General features: G+C 45.2%; 1 protein-coding gene across 1 annotated transcript in view; it reads left to right on the top strand.

Moving 5' to 3' along the window:
- Positions 1 to 15,704: 15,704 nt before the first annotated feature.
- Positions 15,705 to 16,001, top strand: part of LOC140719990 (E3 ubiquitin-protein ligase TRIM39-like) — a 51,087-nt gene continuing 50,790 nt past the window's right edge. The window contains exon 1 of the mRNA XM_073034900.1: positions 15,705 to 15,779. Within this exon, the coding sequence (XP_072891001.1) occupies positions 15,705 to 15,779 (75 nt within the window). The remainder of the gene's footprint in view (positions 15,780 to 16,001) is intronic.

A 16,001-nucleotide genomic window follows, 5' to 3' on the forward strand; every position in this document is an offset into this window, starting at 1 on the left:
GACTTGGTCGCACATCGCCCTAGATTTCGTCACCGGTCTACCCCTTCATACAGAAACACCACCGTACTCACCGTGGTAGACCGGTTCTTCAAGACGGTGCACTTTGTAGCCCTCCCTAAACTCCCTTCTGCGCTGGAAACCTTCTCGTCCGTCACGTCTTCCGCCTCCACGGAATCGCCGCTGTCATTGTCTCCGATCGAGGTCCCCAATTCATCTCGCAGGTACGGAAGGCCTTCTGTCAAGTCTTAGGTCCCTCGGTCAGCCTGTCATCCGGCTTCCACCCTCAGGCGAACGGAATCAACAAACTCATTCGTCAGGCCAGTGACGTTGTGGGGGTGGAACTGGACTCTCTGACGGTGCTGTCTGAAAAGAGGATGCTGTCCAAGTTGCATGCCATCTTGGACAATGTCTCCCATCCACACCATAATGTACATTCAGCCAGATGTAACACTGCGCGTCATAGGATGTCATTCCTACCTGTGGCCATCAAACATTTCAACTCCTCCCTCGGAGTGTCAGACACCCTGAGCCAATAGGCTGGTCCTGGACTTATTTCTACTTGGCATGATTAACTTATTATTATTTAATTATTTATGATTTTATATCGTTATATTTCTTCACTATTCTTGGTTGGTGCGGTTGTACCGAAACCCAATTTCCCCTCGGGATCAATAAAGTATGTCTGTCTGTCTGTCTGTCAAACGGAACGGGTTAAACTGGACTTGGAGTCGATCTGGAGTGACCACCTCGCGTGGGTTGAGTACGCCCACAGCTCTCTGGTTAGTGCTGCCCTCGGAAGGTCTCCCTTCGAGTGCTCCTTTGGGTACCAAACCCCCGCTGTTCCCCGCGCAAGAAGTGGAGATCGCGGTGCCGTCTGTTCAGGCCCAAATCGATCGGTGCCGCAAGCTTTGGGAGGACACACGCATGACCCAGCTCAGCTCAGCCGATCGCAATAGGAGGATTGCCGACCGACACCGGACACCTGCGCCTGAGTATCGACCTGGGCAGATGGTGTGGCTTTCATCCAAAGACATCCCTCTCAAAAACGAGCCTAAGAAACTCGCCCCTCAGTTTTTGGGATCTACTGAGGTCTAAAGTATCATCAACCCCACAGCGGTCTGACTTAAACTACCAATATCTATGCACGTTTCCCAGTTAAAACGACTTTCCGTCAGCCCCTTGTGTCCTCCGACCGAAACCCCTGCACCCAGCCGAATCACCGAGAACCATCTGGCATTCACCATACGGCGGGTACTAGATGAAAAGGATACGGCCCTGAGTTCCCCGCTCCTTCATCCTGGACACTTCATTTATCCAAGACTCCCACCCGGACCATCCGGACAAGCCTGGAGGATCTTGCCTGGAGGTTTCCGTTCAGGGGGAGGGGTACTGACATTGTCCCGTCGGGCAATTCCCCACCTTACATTTACCTCCTTAATTGGGCCTGATCCCCACGTATCCGTCTGGGGAGGCCAGAATGAGCATAACACTTTGGCCACGGTCGATGTCCTCTGATGCTTTTTATGGAAGGTTTGAGCACATCCGGTGTAGTGTTCAGTAATAACCAAGATCGCCGTGTTGCTGGAACCAGGCTGTATTGATAGGAAATCCATACACAACAGAACAAGTGGCTCCATTCACTGCAAATGTCCGCTCTCAAATATTGGGGAGCATACGTGACAGCACGTGATGGGCTGCGTCAACACATCAAGATCTCCACACAAATTTTGGACTGGTTTGGGATTTTTAATGTCAAGGCAGATTTTCAATGTGTGGCTCGATTTTTGTTCTGAGATAATCTCATGCAGGTATGGGGATGTCAGCAGGTCTGCTGTGCGCACTGATTTGGAACGACGGATATGCGTGTGATCGTGGTCCTTGGTGGCGCGCACGCGTTTAGGGATGCGCACAAATTCATGGCTGTATTCTCGAACATGTGGGGGCGCACTTATTTGGGGACCAGATTTAGCGGTTTGTCGGCAACTGTGGAGTGCACACTGCTTTGGGTGGGGGGATTTGGATTTGGGGGTGCACGTAGATTTAGGGTTGTGCTGTCGGAGTACACACGGATGTACGGTTTTTAATGTTGATACGGCCATTTTCTAAACTGCTTGAAATGATTCTTGCTCTGAGATAAGCTATTATGCATTTGGGTGTGTCAGGTGTTTGGGGTGCGCACTGATTTGGGGCTGCCACAGATTTAGTTGTGTGCTCATTTATTTAGGGCTTTATGGGGATGCGCACGGATTTCGGTGTTCTCACAGAGTTTTTGGAGACTGCGGATTTGGAGTTGTGACGTGTTTTAATTTCCGATACTTTTATAACCTCTGTACTTTGCTCTTTCAACGGGTGCACGTAGATTTGGTTACTGTGAATAGATAAGCGTGTAAAAGATGAACTGATCTCCAGAAGTCAGAAAGTTTAAGATGACGCGTTCTTTTCAACATTTTAAGAAAGATTAGTGTACTTTTCACAAGACTCCCAACAATCAGCACCATGGGCTTCTCTAAGCAGCTGCTTAGCATTCTGAAAATTAAAATAAATTATGTCCACAAAGCAGCAGAAGGCTATAAGAAGATTGCAAAGCGTTTTCAGGTAGCCGTTTCTTCAGTTCGTAATGTAATTAAGAAATGGCTGTTATCAGGAACGGTGGAGGTGAAGTTGAGGTCTGGAAGACCAAGAAAACTTTCCGAGAGAACTACTCGTAGGATTGCTAGAAAGGCAAAGCCAAACTCACGTTTGACAGCAAAATAACCTTCAGGAAGATTTAACAGACTCTGGAGTGGTGGTTCACTGTTCTACTGTGCAGCGACACCTGCACAAATATGACCTTCATGGAAGAGTCATCAGCAGAAAACATTCCCTGTGTCCTCACCACAAAACTCAGCGTCAGAAATTTGCAAAGGAACATCTAAGCAAGCCTGATGCAGTTTGCAAACAATTCCTGTGCACTGATGAAGTTAAATGTAAAACGTATTGGCCGCAATGAGCAAAGGTATGCTTGGAGAAAAAACGGTGCAGAATTTTATAAAGAGAACACCTCTCTAACTGTTAAGCACGAAAGTGGATCGATCATGCTTTGGGCTTGTATTGCAGCCTGTAGCACGGGGAACATTTCATTGTTAGAGGTAAGAATGAATTCAATTCAATACCAGCAAATTCTGGAAGGAAACATCACACAGTCTGTAAAAAAGCTGAAGGTGAAAAGAGGATGGCTCCTACAACAGGATAATGATCCTAAACACACCTCAAAATCCACAATTGACCACCTCAAGAGGCGCAAGGTGAAGGTTTTGCTATGGCCCTCAGAGTCCCACGACCTAAACATCATCCAAAATGTGTGGATAGCCCTCAAAAGAGCAGTGCATGCAAGATGGTCCAAGAATCTCACAGAACTAGAACGGTTTTTAAAGGAAGAATGGACCACAGCCCCCAAAGAAGAATTGAAAGACTATTAGCTGGCTACAGAAACCGTTTCCAAGCTGTGACTCTTGCCAAAGGGGCTGCTTCGAACCACGGAGGGTGCCTAAACCTTTGATTCGGGCCCTTTTTCTTTCTTGTTATTTTGAAACTCTAAAAGGCGGAAATTAAAAAAAAAGTAATCTTGCCGAAAATATTAAAGAAATGTGTCATCTTTAAATTTATGCCTTTTGGAAATCAGGTTATCATTTACTCGCTTAGCTATTCACAGCAACAGAAATTTTAACCGGGGTGCCCAAACTTTTACATGCACCTCAGTGGGACTTTCTTCACACAGTAGGCGGTGAGGGTGTGGGAAGACATGTCAGTGGAATTTATGGATTTCATTGAAGAGAGGTTTGGATAAGTACATGGACGGAAGGGGTATTGAGGGCTGTCTTCCAGATCCTGTTTTGGAACTCGGCAGAATGACAATTCTGTAAATACAAAATGGGAAAAGGTGCTTGTATCTTTGTTACAGTGCTCTCTGTCTCCAAATAAAGTGTAGATGAAAAGGGAATTAGTTGTGTCCATTGTCGGAAAGAGAGAAGTGTGCTTTAAGGCCTTCTGGTTGGGGATAACATTGTACAGGTACTGACATCCATGGTCTATGTGAGGCGATCACACACACACACACACACACACACACACACACACACACACACACACACACACACACACACACACACACACACACACACACACACACACACACACACACACACACACACACACACACACACACACACACACACACACACACACACACACTGCCTCCCCGGGTCTCCACCGTGTTCGATGTGCATTCGATATTCGATCAGTTTCAATATGATTTCTCCCTTTGTTTTCTTTTAAACTCAACGAATTCAAGGCCGGACAATCAAACGCTCCTCATACTCTCATTCTTTCATTTCTTATCAAATCTCCTCGAATACATTGAGTAGAGACTGTCCGAGCTCTCTCCTATTCAGAATTAAACCCATGATATTGCTGTATCCCTTACAAACAATGCAATGCTACATAGTTCCCCGAACCACTGTTCACACTCTCGTCTCTTGTCCTGAAGGATTTCTTGCGCACTATCCGGGTCTTCTCAGTAGCCACACGGTCTCGACAAACAGCTAGTGCTGTCTGCTCTGGGATAGTCTAATATGCCTGTGGTGGACTCCGTGGGTTTGTGGTGCGCACGGATCTGGGTATGTCGCTGTATTTCGGAGTGTTGGCAGGTTTGGCGTTGCGCATAGATTTGGGAATGCCCGCAGATTTGGGCGTGAACACTAAGTTGGAGGTTGCATATGGATTTGCGTGTATGCACAGATTTGGGAGTGCTCACGGTGGATTTTGAGGTATGTCGAATCTTAAAGGTTGTTTCATACAAACATATTTTAATAATATATGCAATCTGAAATTTGTTCTTGCTATTTTTTTTAAGGTGGAGACAGATACTTTCATAACTGCTTGAAATGATTCTTCCTCTGAGATAATAGATCGATAGATAGATAGATAGATAGATAGATAGATAGATAGATAGATAGATAGATAGATAGATAGATAGATAGATAGATAGATAGATAGATAGATAGATAGATACTTTATTCATCCCCATGGGGAAATTCAACTTTTTTCCAATGTCCCATACACTTGTTGTAGCAAAACTAATTACATACAATACTTAACTCAGTAAAAAATATGATATGCATCTAAATCACTATCTCAAAAAGCATTAATAATAGCTTTTAAAAAGTTCTTAAGTCCTGGCGGTAGAATTGTAAAGCCTAATGGCATTGGGGAGTATTGACCTCTTCATCCTGTCTGAGGAGCATTGCATCGATAGTAACCTGTCGCTGAAACTGCTTCTCTGTCTCTGGATGGTGCTATGTAGAGGATGTTCAGAGTTATCCATAATTGACCGTAGCCTACTCAGCGCCCTTCGCTCAGCTACCGATGTTAAACTCTCCAGTACTTTGCCCACGACAATGTGCATGTGGGAGATTCAGCGGGTCTGGGGTACACACAGATCAGGGTATGTCGGCGGATTTGAGGGAGTGGGCAGGTTCGGATGCGCAGGGATTTGTGGGTGCAAACAGATTGCAGGATTGCGCTGATTTAGGGATGTTTTGGAGAATATGGGGGTGCACAAGGATTTGCGAATCAAGGCAGACTTACGGGTTTGTCAACGAATAAGGGGGTGTTCGGGGTTTGGGGGTACACTCTGCTGCGGGGGTGAGGGTGAAGTTGGGGAGGTGCCCAGATTTGTAGCAATATCAGTTATTATTTTGCGATGTGTTTGAAATGATGCCTGCTTTAAGCTGGTCTAATATGTACATGCATGCACGGATTTAGCGCTCACACGGATTTGGGGATATGCGCAGATTTCGAGGTTACTCGGTGAATCTGTGGTGCAGACGGATTTGGTGACGGATGTTATTTTGCGGATGTTCACATATTTAGGGATATGGCAGCGACTGTGTGAGTGTACAGGGATTTTGGGGTGTAGGTTGCTTTGGGGGTGCACACTGATTTGACAGTTGAATGCGGGTTTTCCCGTGAGCATAGATTTGTGGGTGCACAACGATTTGAAGATATGTGCTGAGTTGGGTGTGTTGGCGGATTCGGGGGTAAACGCTGACTTGGGGGAGCCGGTGGATTTGGAGTTGTTCCCGTTTATACAGACTTTAATAATAAATGCAATATGAACTTTGAATATCCTTTATTGTCTCTTTCTGCCCAACGCTTCGCCTGCCTCTCGCCTTCTCCCAAATACCCCCCTCCTTCTCCCAAATACAACCTACAGACACAGATGACCTCTCCCGCTCTCAGTCGTGTTCTTTGACACATCCGGGGTGATATGATTAAAACGTACGCCCTCACTCAAGACTGCTGAGTTTGATAGTCACGTGTTAGCATTGGGGGTGGGTCCAGGACGAGCCCCTAAATGTTCTGATTGTGACAAAGTCACTGAGGACGTTTGGGGTGGGTATTGCGGATATGTAAGTGTTTATTCATCACCACAGACACTTTCTTGGGAACACCCTCGGTAGAGTCCGCAAAACACAAACTACATTAAGAGTTTATACTCTGGAGGAGAATGGCAGCAGTAGGTGATTCAATACAATTTCACAAAATACAACCACATAATTTACTTCAATAGTCTGTGTCTGACCAATGGTTCCTTTGAAGTACATATTCACATAATGAAGCACGTTTATTTGATCAGTCAACGCGGAAGGTGCAGTCACCTTTGTTGGGACAAAATAACACCCGCAAATGATCAAGTTATGAATTCATTAATTTAACCACAATCTGTCACCGCGGGGATTGTACCTGTCTGACGTAATCGGTTTGTAAATAGTGTAGAAACCTTTATTTTTAAATCTGTTGAAATATGTCCCCGTGGAGTCGCTGAATGGTATTAAAATCCCCGGGCATGTGCTGCCTCAAAATTTCATTCCAAGAGATCGTCTGTAGCACAATGGAAATGGACAGTTAAAATGTCTGCAATGTGGGATAAGTACGAGAGTGTGGAGAAAATATTGTACGTGTTCATTGCCGTCATTGGAGTTCCTGGTGAGTGAGCAGAGCAATTCATGTTTGCTATTTTTGTGTGTTAACCACGTGAATCTGTTTATGATCATTTGACAAGCTTTCAAATTGATGATCTTTGTACAAATGTCCTTCTGAGATATGGAAACTGTCAATTTAACATTCCGATTTTTTATCTTTAATGACAAACGGAACTAAACCTCTGTCTCTCCTCTAACTTATGGGATCGACTCAGACGTTTTTCTTGCCTTGAATGACACCTTGTCCAGATTTGTCCCAGTGCCGGGGACAGGCAGCTCTCCGGGAAGATGTGACTGGCAAGGGTTTACATTGTAAAGGTCACTAGATGTGAGTTATGTATCAGAGTGGACCCTTGGTCTATGTTTCAAGTCTCCCCGTGGGGTCAGTCACAGTCGAATTCCTTTGCCTGTTGATCACCAATTGTGTCTGATCACCTGAACCAGTGCCCACGGATCTCCTGCCGTGTGTTATCGAAGTGAACTGTTCTGCGGAATTAATCCATCAACGGAGCCACTCAGCCTCAGGTTACTAAGTTATCCTCGCTTTGCCCCTGAGACCCTTCGCAAATTGGGACACCTCTTCGTTCTGAAGAAGGGTCTCGGCCCAAATCGCGAGTTTTGTACAATTCCGTGGATTCTGAGCTCCTCCAGTGTTTTGTGTGTGTTGCTCACCTCTGTATCCCGTCTCGACCCCAACCGACGCCGAGTTTCCAGAGGTCTGGTCAGTCACGGTTAAATCAGTGAAATCGGCTCCATCAGCGAGTGGAATCGAGATCAGCACTGATCGTTGTTGTTCATGCAGCTCGTTTTTATTCCCGAAGATTGCCCACACATTGCCTTATCTCCACACTGAAGAAGGCAGGTCAGAGTCAGTGTGACCCATGCCTGACGTTAGATTAGTAGCCGTTCACAGATTCCAGCACACCTGAAACCCGATCCCGTGTTAATTCCTGGAGAATGTGTTCAGTAGTGCACAGTGTATTTTTCTCCTTCTATCTTTCTCCCACGCTCTTGTACTCTCTTTATCTCACCCTCTCTCTCTCCCTCTCTCATTCTCTCCAGTGAATTTAGTGGCGATTGTGATCCTGTCCCGGGGAATGTGCGGCCTCTCTACCTGCACCACTCGCTACCTGGTGGCCATGGCAGCGGCCGATCTACTGACCATTGTCACCGAGGTCATGTTGTTTCGGATCAATAGGTATTATTTCCCGTGGAGTTTTCTGAGCATCACCCCGGTGTGCACGGTTATCTATGCACTGACGTTCGCAGCTACACGCTGTTCTGTCTGGTTCACCGTCACTTTCACCTTTGATCGGTTTGTCGCCATTTGCTGCCCGAAGATGAAAACAAAATATTGCACCGGGAAAACAGCGGCTGTGGTTCTAACAATAACTGGTTTACTGTTTTGTCTGAAAAACTTTATCCGCTATTTCATAACCAAACCCGTAGTGATCATTGACAATGTACCGTGGTTCTGTGTGATCAAAGACAATATTTTCACTGACCCCGGGTGGGTTGGATATGACTGGCTTGATACGGTTTTAACTCCGTTCCTCCCTTTCGCTGTGATCCTGCTGCTCAACGCTCTGACAGTCAGACACATTTTAGCGGCCAGTCGGGTCCGTAAGGGGCTGAAGGGTCAGAGCAAGGGGGAGAACCGCAGTGACCCGGAGATGGAGAGCAGGAGGAGGTCTGTGGTTTTACTCTTCACCCTCTCCGGCAGTTTCATACTCCTGTGGATGCCGATCGCTTTAAATTTCGTATATTATCAGATCAGAGGGAAAGGGTTTAATTTCAATGATTCTGAACGGATCTTCCAACAGGTCGGGAAATTGCTAATGAATTTCAGCTGCTGCACCAACACATTTATTTACGCGGTGACTCAGTCGAAATTCAGGGAGCAGGTGATGAGCGCGGTGAAATATCCGGTCACCTCGGTGCTTCAGTTCATTAATAAAGCCGCGTCCTAAGCACAAGCCACATGCAGACGCAATGTCTCCGGCCCGGGATCTCAGTTCCTCAGATTCACTGTCTGATCTCACAGGTGTTATTCCCGGGCGGATTGTCCCATCGACAAGGCAGTCCGGAGTGTGTGTGTGTGTGTGTGTGTGTGTGTGTGTGTGTGTGTGTGTGTGTGTGTGTGTGTGTGTGTGTGTGTGTGTGTGTGTGTGTGTGTGTGTGTGTGTGTGTGTGTGTGTGTGTGTATATATGGGGGGGGGGATGCAAAGCACCGTCCTGGAGACTCAACACCTCATTGTGCTCGCCAGATGACAGTTAAAGATCTTCCACAAAATGCCGCACGTTGGTCTGTGCGTTTGTCCATCTACTCCCGTTCCCATCCAACCCACCTCAGACTCCGATATTCCCACAAGACTGAGGCGTCTACTCTGATGCTGGTTTTCTAATCCAATGTCAACCTCACCAGTCGAAGCCTTCCCCTTGAACAACTGGATAACGTGCAGAAATTCTGTGGTGTTTGGACCAATGGCTGTGGGCACTCCACATTAAATGCGTATTCACGCCATGAACTGGACTGGAGTGCGGTGCAGAGAATTAGGAAAGAAATCCCTGACGGCTTCTTCTTTTTCTAATGAAAGCTATATTACCCCAAAAGCCGGATAGATTGTATGTAATGAAACACAAGTCCGTGAATTAAATTCAAGTCATACACTCGTTTACATTGAGAACGTTTTTTAAATGAAAGCAATCAACCCACAAAGACTGCAATGAAGCCTGTATTTGATTTATTTCTACCTGATGTGCTTCACCCTGATATAGTCTGTGTTGCACTGTTTCATAACGACAAAAAACTGCACGACCCAGAATTATGTTTTCCAACACAGCATGAGGAATAATTTAGCACAGAATGGCCAATTCTAAGTCGTGTCAATATTATTCCTTCCGTTTTATGTTTTACCCCCCCTTCTCCCAAGTATTCTGTAAACGTGTCTCCCCATGTGCCCATTATCGCACCTGTCTTACCATAAGAGCCTGATTGTCAACATTACAATCCCTTAGCTTCTGATTTGCTAAGTGGAATCGCTATCTGCAGATAAACTTTGAACAGGTTTTGTAACTAAACAGTCACCCACTTCACTGATCTGCTCTGTCTACAGGGTCCTCTAAGACGACGATTATAAAATATTACCTGGAACCTGAGATAATTTGATGAGTTTCTTACAGTAAATCTGACCAACTGCTAGAATGACCTGTTTTGAGACTCACGCAAACCGAAAAATAATCTGAACAAATTAAAACTTTAAATCAACAAAAATCTTCCACCCACTCTAAGCCGAAAATAATGATAAGTAATTCTGCTGAATGTATTGATAAATGGCTGATCAGTTGTTTCTTTATCGTTACCTGTAATTCAGGCACAAAAACAGCCACACCCGCATCCCAGTTAAGTTATCCTTTAATTCCTCTGCAACACTGGTTAAACCATCATGATAATTTTACTAAATACACTAATGAACCAAGAGACTCTCAGACGTAACGGAATTCGTGGGACTTATTAGAATATTATACCTAAAGTCTACTCGTCACAGACAGAACTAGGGTGTGTTTCAGAGCATGTGATAGTGGGGCATATTGCATAATCCAACATTCCCATCTTCACAGCGTGATAAAATCCCAGCTACCTAAACCTAAACCTAAAAGCACTCTTATTGTGACGTTCCCGATACTCCTCTAACAAAACTTTCAAACGATGATCATTTCTTTGTCCCCCAAATGAATCCAATATGTCAACATAAACTGCATTCTCCGCAATTGTACTTGTCCCATTTCAACTAGTAAATTCGAAACATAGGACGACCTTACTGCAACCTTAAAGCCTGCGCTTGCATCGCATCCAAACAGATTAATGTTGAAGATAACGCTGATCTATAAGCCACACAACCATAATCAAGAACAGATCTTAATAAACAAATATAACTGGTCAACGATAAAAAAAAAAATCCTGCAGCACCCCAAAATCCACACATAGACACCTGAGAATATTTATTGCCCCTTTATATTTATTAATTATTTTACTGATATGGTGCTTCCGTGGCAGTTTATTATCCATGCACAAGCCTAGAAATCTTAGCACTGACACGTCCTCAAGAGTTTGATCATATAATTTCAATTCAAGTGCAGGTTTACTAATCATGTCTGTAAATTACATAACTTGTCTTTTAGAGACTGGAAACCTAAATCCCATCTATTTGCTGATGTTCAATCTTATTAATTGCTAATTGCATCCTGGATACAGTAAAATTGATACTGCCTTGTGAGAGTCCAATCTCAATCTGATAGAAGCCCAAATATATCTTGCCCACCCAAACCTGACACAAGACGTCTGAGTTATAAAACTCAGAAAAAAATATACAATTCCCATCCCCAATCGTCATTACATCAAAAGTCAGTTCTTCCATAAATACCATATGCCTTTTCAATTTAAAAAACAAAATGTATATTCAACTGTGTATTCCTAATATCATCTTCCAACCATAAAACAGAATCCAATGTCATTCTACACTTCCGAAATTCCCTCTGATAAAACGTGAAATCACCTCTTTTATCGAAAATATTATTCAAATACTCGATTACCAGACGTTCCTTCAGTTTACATAAATGAGACCTTAATGATATAGGCACATAACCAGGAGGATCAAGCGGGAGTTCCTAGGCTTTAGAAGAGGCACTACTACAACAGTTTTCCAAATAGAATTCAGAAATTTTAATATTATGTCAAGAGAGATGTCAGTCATATATCTGATCATACAATTACATGTCATCCTTTCCTGGAGAGGTCTGACCTGCCAATCCCTTCCAATATTATCACAATATGACCTCCAGAAAAACTCTTTTCACAATTTTCACCACTCCCCTCAGAACAGTCTGTGCCCTTTTATACATAATAAGGTCACACGAAGACTGATAGTTCTTAACGGTCCTAAACGCTTTATTTCTCTACCTAATCGCCTCTGCACGCTCCTCAATCCCCACCATAGCACAACTTTTCTCCTATTAATTCCGTTTGCAATGAGAATCACTTCCAATGCAGTTTGCTGAATAACACGACATACCCCTTTTCACCTCAATAACACACATCTCCCTCAACATTCTGTAGCTGTTCCAGAATTACTATGAGCATTAAACCTTGTGCCCATTCAGACACACAAGCTGAAAAACTCTTCCACAATCAAACCATGACCATCATTAGGCAAACAACCCCACAATGAACTATGTGCATTAAAATCCCCACACCATACAACCCTTAGTGAGCGAGAACTACATATACTTCACTCACATTCACAACTCTATACACTGTTCATTTCCTTCTAAAACTGGAAACACCACGCCTCTACCAACTAACCTGTCACACCTAATAACAATATAACCCTCCACAGAAGAAAAAAACAGATTTAAATGAGGAATTAAGAAGGTTTCCTGAATCTATATAACATCGGGGGAATCTGACAGATCAGAAATAAACTTCGTTAAGTTTTGACCATGAGAAATCAGTTTTCTCGCATTCCGCAGCATTATATTTAATCCCATTGTGTACCTTCACAAGTAGACTGTGATACAGATACCCCACCCATCAGAGGTTCATTTACAGCTTCCCACAGAACAACGGTTACACCAAGATACCCTTACTGCAGCTTTCACGATAATTTTAATTTCCTCAGTAGGATGAGATGGCTGAGCAGTACAATTCACCACATCCGTTATAAACATCACAAACATCATTTTATTCAGCAATAAAGTATCTTTACTGAGAGAACTGTGATGACAACATATATCCATTGACGTCTCTGCCTGTTCTCTGACTGGAAATCTTTATCAAGTTTACCTGCTGTACTTGCACATGAGCTAGTCAATTCATGCCTTACTGAACTACGTAATCCCTTCTACCTGCACAAGGTCCACATCCCTCCATTCTCCTCACCCTCATGTGGTATCTAATAGCCTCTATAGCATCTGCCTCCTGTTACGGTCGACCGCTAATTCGCCATTGCCTCCTAGTTCTCTTTGATTGTGTCCCTGTTCCGACCGTTAATTCCCCATTTTCTCCTAATTTCCTTTAATGGCGGCACACCTGGTTTTCATCAAGACTATAGCATAAGAACCCAGGCTTTGCAATCACCAGTTGCCAGATCGTTAGTTTTGACTGTGTGGTAATTAACGCTTCCCGGCCGCTTATGATTGCCTGTTTTAAGTTTTGCTCCAGTACCGAGATTTAAATGTGAAGTTCAGTCTCTCTGTGTCAAGATAAGTTTCCTAAGTTCTGCTTCAGTACTGAGATTTACCTGTGTAACTCCGTGTCTCCATGCTAAGAAGTTTTGTCTCCTGCTTCCCCTTCTACGCTCCATGTCACGATCAGTTCTTCCTGCTTCCCTGCACTCCCTCCTGTTTCCCGTTCAAGGCTCACGCCCTCGTCTGCATCCTAACTTAATCTCCGGGCCTGTGTCTTGCGTTTGGGTTCGCCTCATTCCTTGCAACACTATGGATCCAGCGGACACAAATACCCTTCAACAAGCCCTTGCCAGCAAGGCTTCCCTACCGGGACAGCACGACCAACTCCTCCTGGAGTTCCCTGTCTGCTCACGTCACGCAGATCGGTGACAGCCCAGACAGTCTGTAGCGGCAACCCCCTACAAGTCAGCAACACCCCCGCCAAGAGAGCATCATGTACCTCAACCGGAGCACCACGCTGGAGATTTGGGGAAGTGCCGGGGTTTCCTTCTTCAGTGCTCCTTGGTGCTTGAACAGAAGTCGTCCACGTTGCCCACAGGTAAGTCAAAGTTTGCTTATATCATGGGTTTGTTTCGGGAAAGTGCTTTAGCGTGGGCCACAGCTGTTTGGGATAACCATCCGCATCTCGGCCCTTCTTTCGCCACCTTTATCACGGAAATGAGAAAGATCTTTGACCACCCCGTCCGTGGTAAAGATGCCACCACGCGTCTACTCACTCTCCGCCAGGGCTCCCGCGGTGCTGCCGAATATTCCGTGGAGTTCCAGACGTTAGCGGCTGACTCGCGGGGGAATGATGAGCCACTCAAAGGGGTGTTTCGGAATGGCATCAGCGACCTGGTGAAAGACGAGTTGGCGGCGAGAGACGACACTGACAGCCTGGATTCTCTGTTCTCCCGAGCCACCAGGTTGGACAATCATCTCCGAGACGCCATAGAGAAAGAACAGTCGTCCACCACCGTTGGCCACTTCTCGGCACTCATTACCACCTCCCGCCTGAAAAAGCTTCCATCATCCTCCTGCTCTTAGGGCAGCTCCCAGCCCAGCCGTTTCCACCGCCCTGGGAGAGGGAAGAACCGTCTTCCTTCCACAGAACCACCCCGGAGACTGAAAGTGGGTGAGAACCGATATTGCAGCCTGTCCGGCCTCTTCCGTACTACCTGTCCCTTTCGGCCAAACGGGGAGTCTCAGCAGCAGAAAGTCGGACCCTGGAGAGACAGACAACATTCCCTTCCATCCCCCGACCCCGGATGCAGCTTCAAGCTACTTTGTGTTACAGCCAACAGTCCCTGTCTCTGTTAGCAGTAGTGGATCCGGGGCTGAGGGAAACCTTTCGGATGAAAACTTAGCTGGGCACTGGACGGCTGAATGTACTTAATTCAATGTGTTCATAAAAGGGTTTTAAACAGAGGGGAAACGCTCGGGTTGGCTTTGTGGTGCGGTTCCCAACATACACGGTGGAATATTTAATGTCTCTGGTGATGGGGATGGGTAAATGTGTAAATGTCGTTTGTATACTGGATACAGATAGATAATTCTGTTTATGCAAGAGCTCTTGTATAAAGATGAGAAGTGATTTCAGCCATTTTTTGTCGAAATGCTTAACGGGAAGGTGAGATGTGGAAACTTCACTCAGGTAGTGAGAGTGTGGAACGAGCTGCCAGCGCAAGTGGTGGAAACGGATTTGATTTCAACATTTAAGATTAATTTGGATAGGTACATGGATGAGAGGGGTTTCGGGTCGATGGGTCTAGGCACCATGGTAGTTCGGCACCAGTTAGATGGGCCGAATGGTCCGTTTCGGTTCTATGATTCTATTTTCACCACGGTCAGCAGCGGCTCTCTGACAGTGGATCCCGCATTTCTGCCCTCTCACAGTGATTTTCCCAAGGTAAAGCGGATATGAACCAGTAACCGACATGCAGCACCGATTCAGATATATTTTAATTTGATTTTTACTTTGTGTTTTTGTTATTTAAACATGTTGTCTGGCTCCTACATCACAATGGTAGGATGTCTGCTGATGATCAGCCTTCCACCCTGAGTGTGGCCAGTCTCACAGGTAACAACAATCCAGCTCATCATTCCAGAAGATTTTATCCACAGCGTAACCATTGGGGCCCGGTTTTGTACAGAATCCTCAAATGTCTTCACATTCAGAAGTGTAGTAATCTGCCGCGGGAAGAGGAGGGTTAATGTAGAGCTGGCTGGTTTACAGTGAGGGATGTTTACATTCCAGCAGCCTTTCCCCGACCGCTTCAGGTTCAAGATCCAGCTTGTCGTGATTCAGCCGGACACCAGCACACAGCAAAAACTAAGCATGCCCTGGTAAAATTCCTATGCCTCTCGAAAGACATCCACGTCTTTCCTATCAGGAGGAGACGAGACCCGACACAAAATTCTCAGTGTTGTCTAACTAGACTTTTGGAGAGCTGCAACATGGTTCTTGAGATAAATGCCACGACTGATGGCCAGCACACCATACGCATTCTGAAACACACCACCAGCTTCATGGTAAGGATGTGATGATGCAGCAGCGGGAAAATATCCCCCATGTTTGTGACCTCCTGGTGGATAAACGGTATCCCTTCATCCTGCCACTTTGAATTGGCTCACGTCCTCATTATCCAGGAATCCCACGTGTTTTTATTGGGATCTTCCACCTCGTTAACCCCATTTTAATGTTTAAAGTTACGTGTATGTTCAGTATGGGGTTATTACTCGTGGACTGGGAGA

The sequence above is a fragment of the Hemitrygon akajei genome, unplaced genomic scaffold (genome assembly GCF_048418815.1).
Source record: "Hemitrygon akajei unplaced genomic scaffold, sHemAka1.3 Scf000034, whole genome shotgun sequence".
Taxonomy (NCBI): Eukaryota; Metazoa; Chordata; class Chondrichthyes; order Myliobatiformes; family Dasyatidae; genus Hemitrygon; species Hemitrygon akajei.